General features: G+C 39.8%; 1 protein-coding gene across 2 annotated transcripts; it reads right to left on the bottom strand.

The window, feature by feature from the left end:
* Positions 1–3,621: 3,621 nt before the first annotated feature.
* Positions 3,622–10,946, bottom strand: LOC131308509 (eyes absent homolog). 2 transcript variants are annotated; one of them, XM_058335451.1, is made up of 7 exons: positions 10,517–10,946; positions 8,120–8,419; positions 7,854–8,021; positions 7,096–7,189; positions 6,361–6,552; positions 3,851–4,126; positions 3,622–3,708 (listed from the first exon to the last, which is right to left on the bottom strand). In XM_058335451.1, exons 2-6 carry the CDS (start codon positions 8,348–8,350, stop codon positions 3,867–3,869), a joined length of 945 nt encoding a protein of 314 aa, XP_058191434.1. In that variant the 5' UTR covers positions 8,351–8,419; positions 10,517–10,946; the 3' UTR covers positions 3,622–3,708; positions 3,851–3,866. The 2 variants fall into 2 exon arrangements, with proteins under 2 accessions (XP_058191434.1, XP_058191433.1); XM_058335450.1 differs by lacking the exon at positions 10,517–10,946 and adding an exon at positions 9,514–9,656.
* Between the last annotated feature and the right edge of the window lie 1,225 nt (positions 10,947–12,171).

The raw sequence follows: 12,171 nt of genomic DNA, 5'->3' as shown, positions 1-12,171 counted from the left end.
AATATAGAGTTGGACGATCTTGTTAGTTTAGTTTCAAAATTTCAATGAATGATTTATGTGTACTTACGTGAAAAGTCTTGTCGCGGAGTCTTTGCATGAAAATGAGACGCAGAAATCGAGAAAGTAAAAACATGACACTTAATGTGTTGTTAATGAAAGGTGTGTTTTGAAAAAAGAAAATGTTTTGAGAAACCGCAATGTGCCCGGATGTGGTAGCCCATTATGTGTGTGTGTGTGCCAATGAGAACCCAAAGCGGCGGAACCATTGTGAGAATACTCGAGAATCAGGAACGGCGGAACCGAGGTTGGGTATGTGGCTTGGTTATCCGCGGAGAGGAGCCAATGCAAATTGTGTGCTAATGGGAACCCGGAACGGTGGAACCATTGTGAGGATACTCGGAAACCCGGAGCGGCAGAACCGAGGTTGGGTGTGTAAAAAAAAAAATTGGAAATGTTGATTTGATAAATGAAAATAATGACACGGTCTACGAAAACGTTGCGTAGGAGAAACTCTGATTATACGGACACTAACGCCAATTGAATAGCGAATATGCATGTGTTATTGTCAAAGTTATGTGCTATTTAGAAATCGTCAAAATTACATGAGTTAGTATACTACTTTTATGCCATGTTGTTTATAAATATGAGTTAGCGGGTATGAGATTATTCTTCTGAGCTCTTGTAGCTCACGGTATTACCTTTGGTGACCCTGGCATATTATACTGGGAGCGACGCTGGTATACTGTGTCAGACTTTGTAGATGAGCAGGGTGAACCCTACACCTTGGAAGCTTTCGGAGTCAAGGAGCTGATTAGGATGGAGGAGCAGGTGGAACAGTAGTTAGGAACCCTAATTTTCCTCCCTATGTTGAATAAATATACTTTTGTGAGAATTATATTGTAATAATGAGCCAGACTCTATTTAAATTCTCAATAAAAAAATGTCTATTTAACGTTCCCTAAATTCGGGGCGTTACAACAACCCTAACTAGAGATAGCGGGGATCATGCCTTGACCATGTGATGTGGTGCTTAACGAACCACGTAGTCATTCTTTTTTCTTTTCTTTTTTTGAGAAAACATCACATTCATTAATAATCTAAGAGTGGGATACGGCCCGGGATTCCGTTGAAAATGACCTTATCATGTAATATATTGTCTATTTTGTTCTCTACCCATTTTTTGCCTCATGAGCCAGACCACTGCTCCTCGGAAGCATCTGTATGATTTAGTACCAGAGAGCTGCCCAAGTTCACGTAGTCTCACTTATCCAAAAAAAAAAAAAAAGTTCTTGGAATTCGAACTTAGAATCATTGAATGAACTAAATTATTCACAATGGCGTTGGCTACTCAAATCTTTCAGACTACAATTTTCTTTGCAAAGCATTTTACTTGTACCTTGAAAAAAGAAATTGCATTCTACTAGTTTTTTTTATAATTATATACATATCAATTGAATAAATACCATAAAACATAATAGACTTAGGGGTCGTTCCACTTCTAGAAAAAGTGGCTTTTTTTTTTGTCCAAAATGAAGGCTGGTTCCAGATCTGAAGCCTTCCCTTTTTTAAAAAAAATATTCGGCAAAAGCGACGTCGTTTTGGTTGAATGTCCCCACAGTCCCCGAGTGTAATGACAATACTGTCCTTGCCCCATTTTTCTCTCCTACGGCTTCAGTGTAGGGCCACAACAGAAGCAAATCAGCCGCTACTGCAGCCCTCCCTCATCTCCTTTCCAGAAGTCCCCGTCCCCCTCCCCCTCGCCGCCCTCTCTCTCCCCCTCTCCAGAAGTCGAAACGGGTCGTCAATCGTAGCAGCCACTACTTTAGCTCTCTGGTCCTGTCGTACGACTGTATCACTCGCTCCCAGTGAGTTCCCCTCTCTCTCTTCCCCCTTGTCTTCACAAGCATCAGATCTGTGTTTTTTACGGCCTCATCGCCGTCGTTTCGCTCCGGCGAAGGTAAGAGAGGTTACCCCTCCCTCTCTTGCCTTCTTCGTCTGGTGTAACGATTTTTGGATTTTCCGACAGCGACGAGGAATGTGGCCGGAATCTCACATTGTTTTCAGATTACTCCAACTGGGTTTTGATGCTGGATTTTCATATATTGTGTGTTTGATTCAAAAGTTTTCAGATTACTCCATCTGGGTTTTAATTTCAAAGTGGATTTTGAGTCTACCCAAATCGAAGTTAAAATCAATAGAGTTTGGCAGTAGTTTTGATTTCGTGAATTTTGGATGTCGGTGGCCAGTGGTTTTGATTTTGATTTTGTATGTTTCATACGAGCTTCGGCCAAACCTGAAGAAGATTGAAGAGAGAAAGAGAGAGGGAGAGAGAGGGAAAGAAGAGGGAGGGCGTCTAGGGAAGAAGAGGGAGGGAGGGCGTCTGTGCGTCTGCTCTGTGTGTTAATGAAGAGGGAAAGAAGAGGGAGGGCTTCTGGGGAAGAAGAGGGAAGGAGGGCGTGCGTCTGCTCTTAGTGTCAACAAAGAGGGAAAGAAGAGGGAGGGCGTCTGAGGAATTTAATTGGTAGAAGGGGCAATATGGTCATTACAGCAATAATCATTTAAAAAAGAACAACTATTTAGGGGAAAGTGGAACGGAGCTTCGGTTTTGGTACTGTTCATTACACGAAAAGTTACTTTGGCAAACGGAAGCAAAACTGAAAGACCTCCTTTCTACTCTATTGGTCTATCTTTTATCCCTACGAAACACCAGACCAAGTAGAATAATCCTAGAAGATATATAATGACATTAGTTGAGTGTTTTTACCCCTTTTATTTGACTAATTGAGTTAATAGACAATGCGAAGAAAAATAAAGTGTTAAGTAAACGAAGTCTTCTTTATATTTATTCATAGCATCTAGTAATCTTCAACCAATTATGTGCTTCAATATAATTACACTCGATTCACGTTTCGATTTATTACATAAACATATCACTCTAATTAATAAATCAAATTTTGAAGCTCTTTACGGTACTCAAGGCCAACTCGATGAACTTGTTCGAAAACAAATCAACTCGGCCTACAAACAAGTTAATTAGCTTTGTTTGGATGGTGTTTTGAAAAAAATTTAGTTTGATTTTTGAATAATGAGTGGAGAGGAAAATTAAGATAATACTTGAAGATAGGAGTAATGAGTGAAAAGAGATAGAGAGAGAAATGAGAATAATAATTAAAGAGTGGAGAGAGAAATGATTGAAAGTATGGATAATGAGTGTTTTTTGAGTTGAAATTTTTTTTTCAAAATACCATCCAAACAAACATAAAGTTTTCAAGTCAAGTATATTGACAAGAACTACGGAAAGGGTTATTCTCATTACGTAGCCCAGGGCCTGAAAGGCCCCCCAGATCCTATAATGGGCTTCGAAAACTATTGAAATGCGCTGTTGGAGCTGATGAACCCCTTCCAGCAAAATTTGGCATCTCTTCCAAAATAATTTACCATTATGGACCCTTCTAAATGTACAAATCAACAATAAGAACTCTGTAAATAAATATCAAGACATTTCTTTTTTTTGGTGCATAAATATCAGGCCATTTCAATGTCTAATGCGCGAACATATCTACTTAGTCAAGAAATGAAGAGAATATTTTGATCATAGCTCAAGTGGTGACCAAGTGGTGATTTCTTTAAAGCAAACCAATCAAATTTCAACTAGCATAACGATCAAGTACAACATCCTTCTTCGGGACAGCTTCAGCTTTTCTATTTCTGCAGCGACAAAAAAGTTCTTGATCCATTTATTCATCAGGTCAATGAAATCTTCTTGAACTGATTCACACAGTTATATAAAAGATCTCCCAAAAACAAAAACTGTGACCACAGAAACGACTCCCAAAACATGAGCACTGACCTTCAAATGGGATGATTTAATCATCATCTTCTTTCGCAACAGCGTTTCCATATACAATGGAGAAATAGTGGTTCAGAGTTCTCAATGAGAGGCCTGGAAATCGGTGAGAACCGCCTGGTTCCACGTTGATTTTAACAAAGGGCCATCTCATTGCTTGTGCAGCTTCACACTCCTCCCATCCGTCCCCAATCACACAAAACTGGACATTAGGGCCACTGAATCGCTCCTTAATCATCGAAAAACACTGGAGCTTTCCCACATCCCATGAGCTGTAGACTGAAAAACCAAGCATTTTGAGAAACCCACAACAATTTTCAGTAATGATGGTTGGATGAGAGTTTACTTCTAACAACTTTAACGGAATTCAACCAAAATGTAAACACTTTACCAAAGGGTTAAAAAACGTCTTCACAGGACAGGGTGACCAACAACCCCCCCCCCCCCCCCCCCCCGGCGGCGGCAGATATATAAAGTCCAAATTAATAACAACAATATCCTATATATAGATCAGCAATGTGATCTGGAGAAAATGAGGAGGTTAAAAAAGATAAGCTTTAATGCAGAAAAAGGTAGAAAGAATTTCTCCCAAAAATGACCGCTGCGAAAGACTAGTGAGGAGATCACACAATAAAAAAATCTCCTTTATTAGAAACACTCCACATCATAACATCCACGAGACCTCACAAAATACCTGAGCTGCATAACAAGGTATTAATGACAGCTGGTATAGACTGGGTTTTCCGATCCCCCAGAGCCTTCAAAAACATGAGATACCATATCGTGCTACTATCACGGGAAAAAGATAATTCTTCAAGGTCGTACTAGTCAGTTACCAATTGAAAGAGGTCAAGGAAAACGTCCCTAACTATATGACCACACCGCGGGTCCAGTTAAAGCCATCACACTTGTTTTGTTTCTAAGCTGAAAAAGGTGTGGACGTGAGTGGTAGGAAGAGTACCTGAGGTCGCTCTCCAGGAATATGGCGGTCGCTACAACAGTGATTGGGATCACCAGAGGTGGAGGAGGAGAAGGCTCGGGGCAGCCGTAGAGAGAGAGAGAGGGTGGCAGTAGAGAGGTTGGTCAACCATAGTTGGAACTCTGTGTCTGTAGGTATTGTATATGTGTTGTATTGGATGTAATAGGTATTGTCTATCTATTTTGATGGGCTTGCAACGGGATGGAGAGGCCAAAGGGATGGGTAGGCCATGGAGAGGCAGCTAATCATCTGTCGGTGTTGGGGGTGAGCTCACTTGCCTTACTTGGGGTATTGGGCCCGCAGATAAGTGCCACGTGGCGATCCTCTTCTAGATACCCACAAAAGGTTTATTCTAGCAAATTCATTCCACATAATACCTTTCCACATCCCAACCTAAAAAACTAACAAAACCGTATCTGTGGACCAATTACCCTGGCCCCTACCATACTAGTATACTACCCTTCCACCTCTACTGGTTGCGATCTCCCAAGGGAACCTCCAAAACCATTAGCCTAACCAAGCTTTGTTAAAAATCTCCAACCTAGGCACCCCTAGGCCTCCCCATTTGAAGGAGAAGCATGGTGTGTCCTAGGCAAACTAATTATGGTCAAGTTACACTCTCCAATCCCCTCATGGGACCCTACCACAGTTTCACCAATCTCTTTGCCAGTGAAGATACACATCGAGAAAGTGGGAAGACCAGAAAAAATGCTCCTTGTCAAAGTAAATCTATCCCTTCTGATGAATAATGTTTCTTCCATGTAGCAAGCCTTCTCTCAAATCTCTCCATCACCCCATCCCACAGGTTACAACATGTCTTTGAAGATAACCCAAGCGGCTCAACCAAAAAAGTGGTATCCCTACGTGGGCAATGCTTCAACTCTGCCAAAAGCCACACTCGAATGAGAGCACTCTTACACTGATTGACAGGCGAAGCAAAGAGATCCTCAAGACACCACACAGCACAGACCTTACTCAACTCTTCCTCTTTGCTATCACAAAAGAGGAGAATATCATTAGCAAAAGAGTGAGACAGTCAGATTCGAGAACCAACCCTGATCCCCACCATAAAACTGTGGATTAGGTCCACCCCTTCACCCTTCCCCCTCCCCCACAATACCTTCTCCATTTTTTTGTACAAGGAAGTGTATTTGGAGTATCCATTTTATGGGTGGAGTTGGAGAAGCAGTCTGGCTCTCTAAAATAATCTTAATGATAATGAAATTTTCTTAGCCGATCACACACACACACACACACAAAAAAACCTTTCCATTCGAAAAGTGAAATGATAATGAATGGTCTCATCAGAGGAAGTCAGGATCTACATTAGCTATCATCAAATAATGCAAGCTACCCTCTTTGTTATTCAGTCGTAACTGTGGAGTTAACAATTAAAGCTAGTTCTTTTTGCTTTTGTAACCAGAACAATTAAAAAGCTAGTTCATTGGACTAAAAACCAGTGAAAAGAAAAGAAGTTACAAAGTTCTCTATCCAACTAAAAATAGGCAAAAACTGAACTAAAAAGAGTATCTACCATTCTCATATGTTATCAAGTCATCCAGTCGAAAGAGTAAGCATTTGACAAGGCTTGGTATCAATGAACCAGAAGTCACTAGAACATTGATGTGCCGAAATTTTTTGATGGAGTCATGGATCCCATCAGCTGAGGTTGTACCAGGAGTTAAGTCCTCATTCCCACCAGAACACTGCTCCAAACAGGATCGAGCTGCATTGGGTAATAATGAATATTGTGCAAAGTTATTATAGATTTATGTGTGCTAGGTTTGATAGGTGAGTAACTTAGCAACAATCAACGAAAAATTAAATTCAAGTCTCCTAACTCATCAATCAGGGAAAATAAATAAATGTTTCTCGTTCAACTCATTACGCATTGTTTGTCCTCGTGATTTTTTCTATATGTTGCAGTTAAAAAAATTAATAAGCAAGCATGGTAAGGCACCTATCTGGCATTCTATTTGTTATGTGAAGGATGACTAGTCCTTGTTTAACAAAGTTTTTTAGTTTGTTAACAGAAGAATGATTTCTAAATTTCACAAATGATTTTTGTCCTTTGCCAGGTATCATTTCCAATCAATTTACTAAACCATCAAACAACTTCCCCCGAAAATCAAAATATCCCTCTCAATATCCGTTTCTCTAGCAAGTTACTAGCATCCCAGCACCATACTAAGTTACTCTACAGACTACAATTTGGGAAACGCAGTTTCTATGCAGATGCATCATCGTAACTTTGTAAGACAATTTGTACCTGAAGAGAGCCATCTATCTGTGTAACTATCAGTCACGTCAAAGAGATCATCCCAGAACTTTCTCATTTCTTGATCAAAGATTCTATGTAAACCCTGCAACAGAAGTAGAATCAAGTCATCACCCTAGAACTAGATTGCGCTCCTGTCTAGTACATAACTGATAACACTAACAGTTGTTTATGTTTCTTAATGAAATCAGTCATGATGCAGCTTAATCCCTACACATGTAAAACAAAGTAAAGCCCCTTGTCCTGACAGTGTGATGCCTTTTCGTAAAACCCGGGAGGTTAAACTTTTTACTGCATATTGCCCTTTTACAATTAACATGTCTACTATTTCTAAGAGAGGGGCTTCAAAGTGAAGCTACCAATGACAGAATGCAAGCAAAGATGATTCCAATTTCAAACCAGCCCCAGTTATTATTTCCTCAGCCACCGTCCACTGCCAATGCACAATGCAACAGCAGCCCCAAAAAACTTTCTTCTACCCAAATTAAAAACCTAAAATTCAAACATTGACCCATAAAACTCAAAAATCTCCCAAACAAGCATACAAAAACTACTTAAGTGAAGACTTTCTACATCATGTTCAGTGAAAGCCTGTATGATGACACATACCACCATAAAATATGCATATAAGATGACCAAAAAGCATGTTAACATTTTCTTTTCTACATCTAACATAATTCCAATGATACAATAGACATGCATGCAAGGACATAGAGATTGCATGCTGAAAAGATTTATATTCCAAAAACCTTTTTGTACTTCTGTGCTATAACACGATGCCGGTATGCCAATTTCCTTTTACTGCTGTCATCTTGTAGGCCACTAAAACCATCCTGGTGGAAATCGTAATTAGAAAGATCTCTCCCATCATCATGTTGGCTCAAGGCATCAAGAAAGGGTGCATTGCAGTTTTCAATCTGGAGCACCAAATGTCAAGTTAGTAAGTTAATGAACAACCTTTGCCATAAACTCAAATAAAAGAACTAACGCACAACATGATACAAAACAAGCTCACTTGTTCATAAAAGAAATAGTTATCGCAGACTTGAAGGATGTGGTTCTCCCATACATTCCCAATTTCAACACCCTTCTGCACATCCTTTAAGCCATTGAAGGCCTCTGCGTATGTTCTGTTTAACAATGACTTGAGCAATATAAGAGTCTCATCCATGTCCCATATATAGACTTTCAGCCTTTGATCGCTGGAGTTTTCAGCAGAACCCCTTGTCGTGTCAGTGGTATCCATTGAACTGCCCACCCAGTTTGTGTCACCCTCGTTGGTTTCAAATGAAGACCTTGAAAGCTGATAAGAAGCCTGTTAAATTACAATTCATCAGTAAATTTGGATGCTATAGGCTTCGACATACAACAAAATAACAAAAAATTCACCAGTTTGAACTCTGCATTGTCACTAACCAAGTTGGTTATCCACACTCATATATTATCTTCCGTTAAGGGAAACCCCCAATTTGGTACTCTTCTTCTTATGAAGCTATGTTACGCGGGTACGTGAATCAGATATGGGTGTATATCTTAGGGTCAGGCACCTCAAGCCTGAAAATAGGATTTGTAGTGGGCCGAACCCGACATAGTATCGGGCCAAACGGGTAATGCATGGGCCGACAAGTTGGAATGGACGTATGGCCAAACCGGAACACTCAATGGCCAAGTCGACACGCCAATTGGGCTGAACCGGAATGCTCCTCTCAAGCCTAGCAGAAAGCCCAAGGCATTGGGTGTTTGGGCCGAACCATATATACGTTGGGTCGAACGCACATGGGCTGCATGCTTGGTCCAGCTCATCACTAAAACCCACCACACGGTTTCAATCCAAGAAAACTGAAAGGCAAGGCCGAGCCAAGTCAGATGAGGTCCGACCCGGGACGGATAATCCGCGTGCAAACTGGAGGTTCGGTTCGGTCACGTGGGCCGTGGCCATCACGTTACACTCGGTGCATCATCCATGACGCCACTCCCAAAAGCGGTTAGGGCATGTGCCTAGCATGAGCTTACTTGGGGCCTAAGTAAGGTCACTCTATATAAAGTATTGCTCTAAACCCTAGAGATGTGTGCCGCTACTATTCACTCTTGAGCTGTATACTTTCCTCTACTCCAGTTGAGACTACCTTAGGCATCGGAGAGCCTACCGGCTGACTCCGGCCGGGTAGGCACTAACGGTGTTCTCTCTTGCAGATCTAGGTTGAGGAAGGTGTTGCTCCGTCCATAACCGAACCGGAGATCTAGAGGAGAACTAGATAAACACCTCCCCATAGGAATCATGGATATGTATCCAAATTTAGATACAGACACAGGGATACGTCCCCTAAATTTCAAAATATTTTTAATATATTTATGTGTAAATGAAACACTTGACTTTCATGTGCCAAAGAAAAGAGAGCACACGCTTACAGCTAATAGTCAGGATTTGAAGACTTCAAGGTGTTTGGCTTTTTAGCCAATTTCTTGTCATGGCTCCTCTCCATTCAAATCACTGCAACTAAAATGGCTTCCAAACCCATTAAAACGTCAACTAGAAGTAAAAGTAACTTCCATCATTTTAGATTTTTCCCTAAAATTTCAAGGCAAATCAATTCAGCCAGCTAAAAAAATCAGACACGGGGTACCCATGTCGTGTTGTGTCGTGTTGTGCCGTGTTAACACAATAATCCACCCAAAACCACAGATCAATGTAACATAGTTATGAAGCAGTGTCACACTGTCACTTTTCTCTGTCGAAATTATCCTACTAAAATGATATATTTTCATGGAATGAAGTAACAATCTGGTTCATATCAGTATATCATGTTAGGGGGGAAATATGGAAGAAGTAACTTCAATTTTCTACCCCCCACAACCATCTCTGACTATTTCAATCTGCTTTAATTTGGCATTACCGATTTCGCATGGTGCATAGACCCATGCACGCCATTAGATTGTGGATTTCGTACTTGCAGCATGGAAAATATCTTATTCTATAACCTACACCCTCTATAACTGGGGATTTTGGAAAATGACCAGAGGAAGTGAAAATGTTTTTCAGCGCTGGAATTAAATTTTCCATATGACCCATTTTTCTCAACCTAATCCCTCTATAAAATAATCTGGAGTACGGAATATGAAAAAGTGGAATCCACAAAAAGCTTCAGCACTAGGATTGAATTCGTTATTTGACTTATTTCTAACCCTGCCCCCCGTATAATATCTTTGAGAGTTTGGAAAACAAAAAGTGGGAGTCAAAAGAGTTTCAGCACTAGAATTAAATGTGCTATATGACCCATATTTTGTAACTCACAAGTGCAGAAAAACATTATCGATTATGGTGGTTGTGGTGCATATGTTCTATATCATGAATTATCAAATCCCATCACAGCAGCCGAATCAGAATAATACTCATGTAATTCTTTAAACTAACTGTTCCTATTTCCAGTCATAAGAACAGCGGCAGCAGACGGAATGGAAATGGCCAAGGCAAAGAAATAGGATTAGCAGGTATATTGCAGCCAACACTCCTGCTGATTTTCTGCCACGTTCAGATAGGGATGATTCAGTGGTGTGGGATCCTAATGGTCAGTACTCTACCAGATCGACTTTGGAGGCTGAGGTTGTCTGCTGTGGGGTGGGCTGTCGTGCCCATGGTAAATTTTGTCCGTTGTTTTGATGGGTTTATAAAATTCTTAATTCACCCAAAAACAAAAAAAAACTAATTCCACAAAAGTTCTCAGAAGATATATAGTTTTGTCAGTGACCTAAAATAAAGAAAGAAAATCAATCTCACTGCCAAAAAAATGCCCCAAAATGAAAAGGGAAAAGTCAGAGTATGGAAGAGTCAACATAACATTCCAAGAAGATTTGGGAACGGAGGAACTACGTATCTGTGGCTGCGTACACATATAATCAATTCTCCATTCATGAAGCCACAAGAGATGAGAGAGAGAGAGAGAGAGAGAGAGAGAGAGAGAGAGAGAGAGAGCTTACAAGATCTGGAGCAGGGGGGCAGGTAGAGTGCAGCGGTGAGAGACCAGCGTGAAATCGCGGGGGAGCCGGACTAACCAGAAAATGCCGGTAGAGAAATGTAAAAGCACATTATTACCCCGAAATCGAAAAAAAATCCCAGTTATTTGTAAACTTTAGCTGGGTGGGTTCTTTGTACACTTTTTTTCTCTTTTCGTTTCGTGTGTTCTGTTTGTTTTATTTGAATTTTTGTTTGTTTTGTTGAATTTAGTATTATATTTTTTGAATTAATCATCATGAGATAAGTTTAAACAGTAAAAACATTAGATCATCCGCAATGGAAATAATTAAAATCGATAACCAAAATGTGCCACGTCAGCATTTGATTATCCATTTAGTTCATAATCAAACCTAACAAACTTGATCTCCACATTGGTTATTTTTGTATCCCTATAAAAAAACCACCTACAATACGCAATGCATCTATGTCCAATTGCAAACGAGTTCTAATCACGCACCCGATTACACCAAATTATTCGTCTCGATGAGACGATTCTAATGTGAGGTGTTTTTTAATTTTTTAGTTTTGAATTTGGTTATTGGGTTTGGTTATTGAGTTTTGGTTATTGGTAAAAATTGTTAAGTTTGGTTATTCAAAGGTCAAAATTTGATGAGTTGCTAAGAGGTTGCTAAGTTTGGTTATTACAATGTGAGCACTTTTTTGAGCAAATATTGCTAACTTTAGCAAACTTTTAGTTTTAATTATTACATTGTGGATGCTCTTATGAACAAAAGCCAAAAATAATCACTAAAAGCGAAAAATTGTATCAAACAGCTCTTTTTTTCTCCAAGTATTGGCTTATATGAAATTTTTTTAATATCAGTTCATTTTTTCTATACTTTTTGGATTCGTCTTATCAAGACAAACAATTAACCCTAAAAATTATAACGAAAAGCTAAACAAAGAGTTACAAAAAATAAAAAATACCAAAATAAGTTTACAAGAATACAGCCTAAACCAAACCGGAAAAAAGGGACCAAACCCATGATTTGATTTGGATTGCAGAGGTAAATGACCTCTTTGCGATTTGATTTTTAGCCAAATCAAAAAACTCA

The sequence above is a fragment of the Rhododendron vialii genome, chromosome 11a (assembly GCF_030253575.1).
Source record: "Rhododendron vialii isolate Sample 1 chromosome 11a, ASM3025357v1".
Taxonomy (NCBI): Eukaryota; Viridiplantae; Streptophyta; class Magnoliopsida; order Ericales; family Ericaceae; genus Rhododendron; species Rhododendron vialii.
This window is presented reverse-complemented; position numbering and strand designations above follow the sequence as displayed.

Coding starts and splice junctions, on each gene's coding strand:
- LOC131308509 (XM_058335451.1), bottom strand. CDS start 8,350: ATGGATACCACTGACACGACAAGGGGTTCTGCTGAAAACTCCAGCGAT. Junction 7,190..7,853: donor TAGCACAGAAGTACAAAAAG/GTTTTTGGAATA, acceptor CTTCTGTTGCAG/GGTTTACATAGAATCTTTGA. Junction 6,553..7,095: donor AGATAGATGGCTCTCTTCAG/GTACAAATTGTC, acceptor TACCCAATGCAG/CTCGATCCTGTTTGGAGCAG.